Source organism: Humulus lupulus, chromosome 7 (genome assembly GCF_963169125.1).
Source record: "Humulus lupulus chromosome 7, drHumLupu1.1, whole genome shotgun sequence".
Classification (NCBI taxonomy): domain Eukaryota; kingdom Viridiplantae; phylum Streptophyta; class Magnoliopsida; order Rosales; family Cannabaceae; genus Humulus; species Humulus lupulus.
In genome coordinates, this window is record NC_084799.1 from 155,418,096 (window position 1) to 155,431,726 (window position 13,631).

The following is a 13,631-nucleotide window of genomic DNA, read 5'->3' on the forward strand; positions in this document are numbered from 1 at the left end:
AATGGTGAAGGGTAAGTCTATTTATAGGCTTCAAACCCCAACTCACTTCCTTGATTTTCTCCACACTATTCAACTTAAATTTTAAAAATCAAACCTTCCATCCACTATATGGTTTTATCTAGCCTAGTCTTACTACCTTCTTGTTGCTACATCCACTACAAGAAAATAGACTTTTGCCAGCACAATTCGTAGTTGCGCCGGCAAAAAAAACCATTACCAGCGCAAGTGGTGAAATGCGCCGGCAAAAACAAGGTCTTTTGCCGGCGCTTATTTGTGCTAGAAAAAGTTTATCAGAAAATAAAGAAGAGACTTTTGCCGGCGCGTTTTGTAACGACCCGGATTTTCAAGACTCGATAATGCGGAAATATAAATGTTTTCATTTAACAAAATGTCTCAAAAACCCATAGAAAAAAAAACTTTTTAAAAAGTCGTATGGCCATACTTAACATTTAGTTACAAACATGTTTTATAAAGATTAGAGTGAGCCTAGTTTAGGAAAATTACACAACATTTCCAAAAATAAAAAGGCTTCCCAAAAGGTCGGTCCACATGTACATTTGCAAGGAAGACTCCAGCGCTCACTGCTCTGCCTTGCCCTTGCACTTACCTACAACATGAAACAACTAGGTAAGCGAAAACGCTTAGTAAGATCAACTTTCAAACAAAGCATGTAGAGAATTAGGGTTCCGGACCCATCCGGACCCTACACAATCAATTTCAAGAACGCTAAAGCGTCCTGGAAAACTTATGGTCATGCCTGATAACCAATGATAAATTAATTCGTAACTAGATAAAAAATCCTGCACTCAGAAAAATCCCAGAACAAGCAGATATATTATATCACAACTATATCTTATCAACAATTATATCCCTGCACTCAGAAAATCCCAGAGCAAGCAGATATATTATATCACAACTATATCTTATCAACAATTATATCCCTGCACTCAGAAAATCCCAGAGCAAGCAGATATATTATATCACAACTATATCTTATCAACAATTATATCCCTGCACTCAGAAAATCCCAGAGCAAGCAGATATATTATATCACAACATAATTCGAGACCAACGCTCGACAATTTCTAACAATTCATGCGTAACGCGCCCTCCAACATAATTGCTAATCTGTAAAAGAGAACCGAGTCTCCACACTAAGTTCTAGCCAATAAATATTCTCATCAAGGGTAACTATCGTGTTACCTAGGGCATCGCTACTTATTCAAGAGTGTAATCCAATTTACACGGTTTTACGGAGACTTCTATATTAATCAGTGGTGCTGGTGAGCAGCTGCCCCTAGGGTGTTCAACCTCACTCAAACTTGGCAACCCCTAGTATCTCTAGGCACTCTCACGGAATGGCCAATATTCACGGCTGCTATCCGGGAATAACTTATCAGAGCACTTGCTCGGATTCTAACCGTCCAATGATTAAGTAAGCATGAGGGCCCCTAGGTCCCATTTATCTTGGCGCCCCTAGGTTTAACCAGCTTATCCTCATCTCATGGCCACTCGTCGCGGTAATGAACCGGACATAAATAAAATCAAGCAGTGTGACGGGGATCAACCGTCTAGGATATGACGGACTTCTACCGTTCATATTTTCTAAATCAGCACTCACTAGACTAACGTCTCTAAGCAACCTTCTATGACAGCCTATATATATGCATGTATCCCTATACTAACATACAAGACAATAATCATTTCATGTTGCAGCCATACAATATAAGTTGACTTACTTGGAGTCCTTAGCGCTCAGCAGGTTTTCACCCTCCAACGTTCAGTCCAGTTACGCTTAGCCAATACTGTAGTTATCCATACAGTATACTCGGATTAATTATGGCACTAATAATTCATTATTATTATTTTGGGCAGTTTGGTCATTTTAATAAAAGTCATTTGTAAGGATTTATAATCCTTATTTGGTTTTAAACCTATTAAGGAAAGTTATACAAAATATTCGAGACTAAACCCTAAGTCTCGGGGAGACCTATCCTAAGGTCTCGATACCTAGGCTCGGGTATCACAATGGTATTTCCCACAATCCGCTAAAAATCTTATTCTTTCAAGGTATCGCTATTAACCCGCACTTTCGACTAGTCGGTTAAAATATGTAAGATTTTAGCCGGTATTATATCCAGAAAATACAAATAAATTCCTTAATTATTTTTAAAGAAAATAAACTCTTTAAATTTTCCTTTTATTTTTCTTAAGGTTTTAATATCTAAAAATTGTTTTAAGAAAATTGCCTAATTTGTCTTAATTAGGAAAACCGTTATAAATTTCTCATCTTGACTAATTAATTTTCCAAAAGCAATTAATCAATTTTACTTACTAGGAAAATAATTTATTTAATTATTTTCTCAAAATATAGGGTTTTAAACCCTCTTTTAATTTATTAACTATTAATAAATTAAATCTCTTATTTTTAGAAAGAATAAAAACTCTTTAATAAAAATAATTCATTTAAACTCAAAGGGATAATTTTAGTGAAAATATGATTTCAAGACTTACCAATTTATATCTTGAAATAAGCAAAATTTTACTTTTTACCTTATGTTCCAAAATCTCATTTTTACACTAAGTGTGAAAAACCTATTTTTCACATTTTTAACTACATACTTCGTTAGTTCATAACTTGAAATTTACTTACCCAATTGTTACCAAAATTTCCCAATTCCATTTTTGTTATGCCATTTAGGTCTTTGAAAAATCTTAGGTCAAAATGAGCATTTTTGATTGGTGAAATCATTTTCCAACAATGAGGTAAAAATGACATTATTTTCAAGCCCTTATTTTTTCCAAACTTTGACAGTTAATAACTTTCAAACCGTTCAATATTTTCTTACCAAATTTTACAGTGGAATAATAGGTTATGCCAGTAATATGTCCAAAAAATTTTAGAAAAAACTGGGTTCATTTGCCCTATACAGTGGCTGTCCAAACTTGGTTCCGAAAATAAGAATACGAAAAAAACAGTTTTTTACCTAAACTTTGAAATAGCATAACTTACTCATTTCTAAACATTTTTTTGTGTTTCAAAAGCTCAATTTTATGTACTCAATCTCAACAACATCACAGTACAATTTAATTTTACAAAAACAATATACAATGGCTGCTTGACCCCTTGGAAGTCACAGCTCAAAACATTTTTTGTTTTAGGGTATCCTACAAAACCCTTGGGGGTTTTGGTTCCCATTTTCAAAAATCAATACACATGCATCATAAAAATTATTAAACAACTACCATAACCTTATTACATCACCAACAAGAAACTTTAAGCATTAGATATACAAAATAATGCTTAAAACTAAAAACCCTACAACAAAATCATCAAAAGTAAACTTTTTACCTCTTTGGTGTTCTTGCTTAAGGTTTGGACCTTCCTATTAGCTTTGGCTCCTCCAATACCTTTCAAAAACCCTAACCAACTTCCCCCAACAACATAGTTAATTAGCTATTTGAAACTCTAAGCTTAAAACTTTACAAAAGCCTAGATTAGTGAATGTTTACCTTAGGGAAAATACTTCCTAGACCAAGACTTAGCCTCCAAGTTTTCCTTGGTGTTCTTGAGGTTGAATATTGAGAGAACACTTTGAATGGTCTAAAAAAATCAGATGAGTGAATGAGAGAGGGTGGTGTGGTCGGTTGGGGAGGGATGGAAGAGTTATATACTATCTAATTTATCTCAAAAACACTCAAGTGTTTTCCTCCCACTTGCCCACTTGACTTGACTTAGTTAAAATGAGATTTATCTTTATTAAGTTGGGTTCACACCACCTAAAACACCACATGGCCGGCCAACCCTTGATATATATAATCATTTCATTTTTTTTTTTTTAATAAAGGTTAAAAAAGGTTTCATAAGAAGAAAAGTCCAAATTGGCTTTTGACACATTTTTCACTCTTATTAAGTTTTAATCACCAAACTTAACATTAATTAATTAAATTAAATGTCTCTCACATTTAATTTAATTAATCACATAATAAAATTTAACCTAAGGTCCATTCATGAAATAAAATTCCCCATTTCGGTAGAATTAGGCATTTAACACAAAATGCCCTAAAATTTCCATTTTCTTTTAGGTTTATTATTTTTTACCAAACTTTAACTTTTATGAATGTATTTTATGCCCAAAATATAATTGCCATGATTTTTCGTTTTATTTTCCGAGATTTTTACCCGATCAGGGTTTTTGTGTCGGTCCAGGACCGAAAGTCTTATCTTGACTTTTAAAATCACAAAATTCATATTTTGGCTAGCAATAACTCATGGAATACTTACAAACAAAATATAATATTATTTAAAATAATATTCTTAACCCGGGGGAAAAATCCCGACCCGAGTCGTTTAAAGGTACCCGAAAACGTAGGACGTTACACGTTTCACCTAACGCGCCGGCAAAAGTCAACGCAGATATTAAATTGATGCACGTTTTTAAAGAGGTAGGTGGCCAGACTTTTGCCAGCGCGTTTTGTTGCGCCGGAAAAAGTCTCAAAATGCATCGGCAAAAGTGTACTTATTTAAACGATGTCGTTTTGCATTAGGGTTTTTTTGATAAACTTTTCCCGGCGCATTTTTATACTTTTGTCGGCGCAATGAAACGCGCCGACAAAAGTCATAACGATATACCACAGCCGCCCGAGCCTTCTTCCCCATTTTTGCAATTTTCAATTTTCTCTTTCCCTTCTTCCCCTTCTTCCCTTCTTCAATGGCACCATCACCACACCCACCCTCCACCACCCCCACCAGCCGCACCCCAAGCCCACCCCACCCTGAGCCCACCCACCCCGACGGCACCCCACCCCACCCGAGTCCCCACCCCACCCCGACAGCCACCCCACCCCGACAACCATCCCACCCCGACAGCCACCCCACCCCACCCGAGCCCCACCCCGACGACAGCCCATGCCCACCCACCCCACCCAACAACCACCCCACCCCACCCCACCCCACCCGAGCCCCACCCCGACGCCACCGCGAGCCCACCACTGCCGCTCTCCTCCTCCTCCAAGCTGCCTCCTAAGGTAAGTTTTATAATATAGTTTTGTATTTTATTTTATTTATGTATTGAATTTAATTTTTATTTGTTTCTATGGAGTCTCCGAGCCACTGCCGAAGTGGAGCCACTTATTTATAAAATTTTAATTTTAATTTTATTTCTAACTAAATAATATTACAAAAAAATTAAATAATTATTAATATATTAAAATCAAAATTTGTTAATTAATATTAATATATTGAAAATAAAATTAGTAATATAATAAAAAAAGATTATTTAAAGAATACTTTTACCGGCGCAAAATTACGTCGGCAAAAGTCTCAACCCTCACTGCATATATACACCTTTCCCAGTGCAAAAACGCGCCACTAAAAGAGTCATCTTTTGCCGTCGCATTTTTGTGCCGCTAAAAGTGTTTTCCACAACAACGCGACAAAATTTTTTGCCGACGCATTACGTTTTGCGTCAGCAAAAGTGAAATTAGCGACGAGGTACACCGCGGACCTTTGCCGACGCAAATTTGCACCGGCAAAAGTGGGGTTTTTTGTAGTGATCATCTCCAAGTATGCCACATAATCTCCATTTGGTTCAAACTTTAGTCAAAGTCCAAACTACTATTCTATATCTCATAACTCTGGACCCTTATGTAGTAAAATTAACCTAACTAGAGTTGTATGAGTCTGATTTGAACTATTTTTATAATGTTGGAAAGCTAATTCAATTGTCTAGAACTTTGTAGAAATACGATTTTTTTTAAATCAGAATATAACTGGGTCAAAACTAGGTCCGAAGTTACATCACCCTAAAGTTACAAAAACTTCATTTACTTATCTAACTCTTAGTTCAACCATCACACTACTATCTCTACTTAGTTATTTGAATACTTAAATTAAATCTTTTAAATCATCACTTATCTAACTCTTCATGACACATAGTCACTTAATTCAAATAGATTTAATATTGCCCATCTTTAAAATTTAAAAAGAGTCAAATGCTTCCTATTTTTTTGTGTCAAACCTAAAAGTAAGCTATTTTGGTTTTCATTTTAATTCTAATACTTGGACTAAGTTTAATGCCACATGTTCACTTCTTAACCCATCAAATAACATGTGCATTTAATACTTAATAAAACTATATACTAATTTAATCATATGCTAAAATATTTATAATTACACAAACTATAATTATTTCTAAGTCATAAAATCATAACTTAAATAATTTAAACTTAAAGAAATCTTTATTCCACAACTCAAGTCATAACTAAATCTAGCCTGAGATCATATTTAAGGAGCTTATTACAAAGCCGAAGTTAAAGCCCTTTAACTTCAGTTTTTAGATACTTTTAACTTCGCTCGGATTAACTTCGGTTAATATCTCCGTGAGATTTGAAGCATAACAAGCAAAAAAATTGAAGTTAAAGCCTATTTTTGTAATAGTACTTATGTATCAACCGAGCAAAACAAGAGAAATAATTTTAATTAGAACAAACTAAAGATGCCTCAAAGTTGCTGATCTCTTTATTTGGTGAATGTTTTTATATATGATAATCTGTATTATGCTTAAAAAATCATAATTAACATTTCTAGAAATATACAAATATGAGAAACTAATTAAGATGAAAGAAACACTTATTAATTGATTTATTTAGTGTTCTTTGTTGGATGAATCCACCAACTAATGAGAACAAGAAAATAAATAAACAAGTGAAACAAATATATTAAATGAGTTAATTACATTTGTCAAAAAAAAAGAATTAATTACGAAAGATGTACAATATTTCCTTGATGAAAAATAATGACCGGAAGCATTATCCGTGGTAATGAATTAGGATTATAATAGTTAGTTAGCAAGTTTGATACTTTGTAACTAATGTTAAGTACACATAACTAATTTATCTTTGGCTATATTAGTAAGGCCTTTTCTAGTAATTACACATTCAATTATGATGTCAATAATAGAAAAGGGATTTCTCTTTTTAAGAGCATCTTCAACCTTGACACCTTATTTGGTGTTACACCAACATCAAATTTGGTGTCAAAAACTATTTTCACTCCAATCACAACACTAAAAACTACACACAAAAAAATATTATTTATTATTATATTATTTTTTTAAATAAATTTAATTTTATTTTTATTATTATATTAATTTATCAAAAGCATCACAATTATTATATCTAATTAATATTTTAAATAAAACTACTCATTAATTACATGACAATAATACTATATAAATAATTAAAACTCGATAAATTAAAAAATCATATTGCATGTAGTAACATAAAGATTGCGTCACTAGAGAAAAAATATTACATTCATAGAAAAAAAAATATTACAATACATTAGATTAAATTAAACCTAAAAGACACACTTGAAAATATATATTTTAATTTTGTGAGTTACCATATTCGTCCCACAAGTGCTCAATTAATGCATTTCGAAGCTCAATGTGAGCTTTCTTATCCTTGATTTTTCTATGTCTAGTAAGAAATTCTTGAAACCGAGCATTATCATCTTCTTCCATCTGAACTTCTGGACTTGGCACTTCGACTCGCTCTTCAATTGATGCATTAATATCACGTTCATCTTCAATTATCATATTATGCATAATAATACATGAAGTCATTATATCATGTAATACTTTTTTATTCCAAAGACGTGCCGGTCCAGCAATAATTGCAAATCTAGAGTGCAGTACTCCAAATGCACGTTCCACATCTTTTCTACATGCTTCTTGTTTCATTGCAAATAATTTCTTTTTTGGATGACGTGGATCATGAATACTTTGAACAAGAGTAGACCATTTTGGATATATACCATCAGCTAAATAATGACCCATATTATACTCTTTTCCTTTAATAACATAATTAGCAGGTGGAGCAATACCTTCAGCAAGATTAGCAAAAAGATGGGATGCCTCCAGCACATTAATGTCATTATTAGATCCCGGTAAACCAAAATATGCATGCCATATCCAGAGATCATAGTCAGCTACAGATTCAAGAATAATAGTTGGGGACCCACTACGACCGGCATATTGTCCTCCCCAAGCAGTTGGGCAATTTTTCCATTTCCAATGCATACAATCTAAACTTCCCAACATTCCTGGAAAACCTCGACGTTCACCAATCTGGAGTAGTCTTGCAACATCATTAGCATTAGGTGATCGGAGATAGCGGGCTCCAAACACCTCGACAACAGCACGACAAAATCGCTTCAAGCTTTCTATAGTTGTAGATTCTCCTATTTTGATGTATTTATCGGTAGCATCTGCTGGTACACCATACGCCAACATTCGAAATACAGCTGTTACTTTTTGCAAACCTGATAACCCGAGTTTACCCATTCCATCCCTTCGCTGGATGAAGTATTTGTCATGTCTTTGTATAGCATCCAAAATATGAAGGAATAAAGGACGACCCATTCGAAATCTTCGCCGAAACATCAAATCGGTAAATCGAGGATTCTCTGCAAAATAGTCGTTGAAGAGATTGCGATCAGCACTTTCCCGGTCACGGTTGATAACTATATGACCAGGAATCGAGCCTCGACGTGAGCCTTTGTTTTTTTGGTGTTGAGCAACGCAAAAATTATTGTTAGCAGTAATTTGACCTACTACTTGCATTTCTATATCATCATAATAGTCATCGTCTGAAGAAGATGATGATAAATAAGATGAACTACCAGGATAAGAATTCATATTTTATCAAAGTTAAACTGTATATATATTTTTCGGTGTACCCTATATCATGTGTGATATTCATGTTTTATAGTGTAAATCTCCTTATCTTCTGAATCCAAAATCAGAAGATAAGAAATCTCACGGATTAATCTTGGCCGCTGAAATAATTTGACCACAATCTCAACCGCTGCATTGTGTTGTCAAATCACATCTTATCTTCTGAGTCCAAAATCAGAAGATAAGAAATCTCACGGATTAATCTTGGTCGCTGAAATAATTTGACCACAATCTCAACCGCTGCATTGTGTTGTCAAATCACATCTTATCTTATGAGTCCAAAATCAGAAGATAAGAAATCTCACGGATTAATCTTGGCCGCTGAAATAATTTGACCACAATCTCAACCGCTGCATTGTGTTGTCAAATCACATCTTATCTTCTGAGTCCAAAATCAGAAGATAAGAAATCTCACGGATTAATCTTGGCCGCTGAAATAATTTTACCACAATCTCAACCGCTGCATTGTGTTGTCAAATCACATCTTATCTTCTGAGTCCAAAATCAGAAGATAAGAAATCTCACGGATTAATCTTGGCCGCTGAAATAATTTTACCACAATCTCAACCGCTGCATTGTGTTGTCAAATCACATCTTATCTTCTGAGTCCAAAATCAGAAGATAAGAAATCTCACGGATTAATCTTGGCCGCTGAAATAATTTTACCACAATCTCAACCGCTGCATTGTGTTGTCAAATCACATCTTATCTTCTGAGTCCAAAATCAGAAGATAAGAAATCTCACGGATTAATCTTGGCCGCTGAAATAATTTTACCACAATCTCAACCGCTGCATTGTGTTGTCAAATCACATCTTATCTTCTGAGTCCAAAATCAGAAGATAAGAAATCTCACGGATTAATCTTGGCCGCTGAAATAATTTGACCACAATCTCAACCGCTGCATTGTGTTGTCAAATCACATCTTATCTTCTGAGTCCAAAATCAGAAGATAAGAAATCTCACGGATTAATCTTGGCCGCTGAAATAATTTTACCACAATCTCAACCGCTGCATTGTGTTGTCAAATCACATCTTATCTTCTGAGTCCAAAATCAGAAGATAAGAAATCTCACGGATTAATCTTGGCCGCTGAAATAATTTTACCACAATCTCAACCGCTGCATTGTGTTGTCAAATCACATCTTATCTTCTGAGTCCAAAATCAGAAGATAAGAAATCTCACGGATTAATCTTGGCCGCTGAAATAATTTTACCACAATCTCAACCGCTGCATTGTGTTGTCAAATCACATCTTATCTTCTGAATCCAAAATCAGAAGATAAGAAATCAAATCTTATGTAGCTTTTTCATCCCTATATAATCCCACAGTACTCATTCAAACGGATTACCTCTTCCACACTACTCATTCAAATTGATCACATCTCTTCAACATATTTTCAAAACAACTACATTTTCTTCCAAAATGTCTTCCAGTCGCACTGCTTCATACTCACTTGAAGAAGATATGCACTTGTGTCATGTATATATTGACATTTCTCAAGATCCAATCATAGGAAGAAACCAATCAGGTAATAGTTTTTGGGCAAGAGTTAAATCAGACTACCACAAGAATGAGAAATTTAGTAATCAACCTCGACCAAGAAGATCTTTGCAAACTCGAATGACTACCATTATTGGTGCAGTTGCAAAATTAAGGGGATGCATCAACCAAATCCAAAATAAAAATCCAAGTGGTGCTTCACAAGAAGATATTGTAAGTGTTTGTTATAATTTACTTATTGTTACTAAATTGTTTTTAAATTTTATTGACACTATTATTTTATTTGTGTTTTAATAGTTAAATCAAGCGAAGATGTTATTAGCCCAAGAAAAAAAATATAGTAGAGGCTTCAAATTTGATCATGTGTGGCCCATCCTCAAACACATTAAGAAATTTACAAGTGATGACAACATCAATGGACCAAGTAGATTCCAACAAGATGGTCCTAATTTTACTTCGTCAAAATCATCATCTCACAATTTTGATTCTCCGACGTCAGCATCCACCGGTATGAGTTCATTTGATCTTAATATAAATAATGAGGAAATCATTACTAATTCAACTGAAAGACCTATTGGTGTGAAAAAAGCAAAGGCAAAACAATTAGGTGATGATCAATTTAACAAACTAATGGAACAAAGTAAAAAACTCGTTCAAGTTATTGAAAAGAGTAACACAGATAGAAATGAACGTCATAAAAGAAAAACTGAAGATAAAATTGTATTCACGGATTTGGATTCTATATCCGATCCAGAGTTTCGCCAGTACATTCAAAGCGAAAGAAGAAGAATTTACAGAGAAAGAGCACGAACATCCGAAGTTGGAGAACAAGGAGAAGGATCTCAATATCAGGGATCACAATATCGAGCATCTCAATATCAAGGACAAAGTGCTCAAGATGAAGGGCAACGATCTCAAGATCAAGGTGAAAGATCTGAAAATAACTCACAAGATTATAGTCCATATTTTGACTATCTTGGCGGAACAGGGAATAATTTTCCACATTATTGAATTGTTGTCTTTGTATCTCATAAGGTTCATTTCTATGTTATTGCTTTCCGTTTGATTTTGGCGTGCTTAATTTTAATTTTCCAATGTATGTTTAAGTTTGTAACATTTTTATTGTGTAATATTGATTATGATTTAAGTTTATAATGTTTTATTGTATAATTTTGAGTATGTTTCGTATGCATTACTATGATTAATATTAAAAAAAAATTGTAATGTGATTGTGAATGTTGAGAATGTGTACTATTAATTATAATGATAATGTGATATTTAATGTGTTCAATTTTAATTTTTTTAATGTGTTTTTAAATTTGTAATGTTTCTATTGTGTAATATTAAAAAAATACAAATATTTAATAATGTTTTATTTAAATTATAATTAAAAAAAATAATTTGTAGTATATACAATTTAATTTCTACATAATAAACTAAATTCTAAATTATATATATAATAATATAAATATATATATAAATAATAATATAAATATATATAATAATAATTAAATATAATAAAATAATGAAAGAAAGAAAAAAAAAAAAAAAAAGTATGCCGTGTGCTACAGTACATGGCATATATGCTGTGTATTGTAGCCAAGACATCAAATTTGATATATGTATGCTGCTTCATTGGAGTGCCTACTACTGCATATATGCAATTTTAGGGACACGTTGGAGAAGCCCTAATATGGTATCCAAAGAACACGATTTCTAAACCTAAATTTTTTTTCCTTCACCTTTCTCTTCTTCGATCCACCTTCATGGCTCGTACAAGAACAATATCCACAAGGGAACAACCTTCATCCTCCATTGATTCCATTCTACCACCTCCTTCTCCACCTCCGACATCCGCAGCTGGACATGGAGTCAACACCTCTACTTTGATTCTTTTTTCAAATCCCCCTATTCGTGATCAACCTGCTCTAGAAGTTACAAACAATCCCTACTTCATGGGCAATGAAGATGACCAAGGCTTGATTATTGCTTCCCCTCCCCTCACGGACACCAATTTCAAACAATGGGCCTGTGATTTCAACATTTCAGTTGGTTCCAAGAACAAATATGGCTTTCTCGCTGGTTCTATTCCCCAACCCCCTTTGAACATCACTATTTTGATTCTTGTAACTGGTGCAACCAAATGGTTATGTCATGGGTTATTCATTCGATCTCACTAGAAATCAAAAGAAGCATCATGGTTCTTGATACAACTGCTGCAATGTGGACCGAACTCAACACTAGATTCAATCAAGGATACAACCCTCGCATCTTCGATCTTCAGGAATCTCTCATCACTCTTCATCAAGGAGATGATTCTGTTTGTGCATATTTCACAAAGCTCAAAGCCATTTGGGACGAAATTCATGAACTCTGACCATGCACACCTTGTACTTGTGTTGTTGCCTCTAATAACATTGAGCTCCAAAATCTCGAACAAGCTTTGAAATTTCCTACTAGCCTTAATGAGTCTTACAATGTCGTTCGTGCCCAGGTACTTCTCATTGAGACTTTTTCATCAATTTCAAAAGCTTTTTCTACAATTGTGCAAGAATAAATACAGAAGAAATTGAGGCCCTCGACTACAATAACTTTGATTGTTGCATCCACTTCCAACATTCCTTCTTCCAATCCAACTTGAATTCCGTAATAAAAAACCAAAACGATGTGCCCTACATGCTCTCATTGCCAAAATCCAGGGCACCTCAAAGAAAAATGCTATTTCATCCATGGTTTCCCTCCTCGAGATGGCACCAAGAATTTCTCCTCCAAACGTACTGTTAATCAAACCACTGCTTACAGTTCTACTCCTCATGAACTGAGTAATCAAGTTGTCATTTTGAATCTGATTGCTTTGCTGAGTTCTCAGCTTCAGTAAGCCTCTTCGTTCTCTACCGATGCCCAACCCGTGGTCTCCAATCTTTCTGGTAACTTTGTATCTTACTTAAGTGCCTATTGGGTTGTAGACAGTGACACCATGTCTATTGTGATATGTAGTCCTTTGCATATTTTTCAAAGAAATTAGTAGCAATTTACCTTGCTTTACCTACTGGTTTGAGAGTTTAAGTATAAAATTATGGCATTATCAACTTAAATCATAATCTATGCATATATAATGTGTTATATGTCCCAGATTTTCAATTCAATCTCCTTTCAGTTCCTGCATTATTACAAACTAACCAATTTATACTATATTTCTCTCATTATCACTCTCTCATATAGGACACCACCTAGAACAAGATGCTTGAGATTCCTAAGCGCATGGGACATCTCTATTTTTAGCAACAAGACAAGTTTTATTCACCTTCTTGATCATTTGTTCATTCTAAAAATTCTTGTATTGATGTCCATACTTGGCATACCCAGTTAGAACATCCCTCCATGAAC

General features: G+C 34.2%; 2 protein-coding genes and 1 long non-coding RNA gene across 4 annotated transcripts; 1 reads left to right on the forward strand and 2 right to left on the reverse strand.

The window, feature by feature from the left end:
- Positions 1-365: 365 nt before the first annotated feature.
- On the reverse strand, positions 366-3,931 carry LOC133789963 (uncharacterized). Of its 2 annotated transcripts, none has more exons than XR_009873809.1 (3): positions 3,514-3,931; positions 3,353-3,431; positions 366-607 (listed from the first exon to the last, which is right to left on the reverse strand). It is a non-coding gene; the product is annotated as an uncharacterized LOC133789963 (long non-coding RNA). The 2 variants fall into 2 exon arrangements; XR_009873810.1 differs by lacking the exon at positions 366-607 and adding an exon at positions 1,279-1,805.
- A 3,397-nt stretch (positions 3,932-7,328) lies between these two features.
- On the reverse strand, positions 7,329-8,702 carry LOC133792308 (uncharacterized). The gene has a single exon (XM_062230213.1). It carries the CDS (start codon positions 8,700-8,702, stop codon positions 7,389-7,391), a length of 1,314 nt encoding a protein of 437 aa, XP_062086197.1. The 3' UTR covers positions 7,329-7,388.
- Positions 8,703-10,166: 1,464 nt separating this feature from the next.
- On the forward strand, positions 10,167-11,255 carry LOC133792309 (glutathione S-transferase T3-like). Its single transcript, XM_062230214.1, has 2 exons — positions 10,167-10,457; positions 10,542-11,255. Exons 1-2 carry the CDS (start codon positions 10,167-10,169, stop codon positions 11,253-11,255), a joined length of 1,005 nt encoding a protein of 334 aa, XP_062086198.1.
- Positions 11,256-13,631: the final 2,376 nt, after the last annotated feature.

What these genes read in the sequence shown, in the direction of transcription:
- LOC133792308 (XM_062230213.1), bottom strand. Translation starts at nt 8,702, where the DNA reads ATGAATTCTTATCCTGGTAGTTCATCTTATTTATCATCATCTTCTTCA.
- LOC133792309 (XM_062230214.1), top strand. Translation starts at nt 10,167, where the DNA reads ATGTCTTCCAGTCGCACTGCTTCATACTCACTTGAAGAAGATATGCAC. An exon ending in GTGCTTCACAAGAAGATATT is followed by an intron (nt 10,458 to 10,541) that starts GTAAGTGTTTGT and finishes GTGTTTTAATAG; the next exon opens with TTAAATCAAGCGAAGATGTT.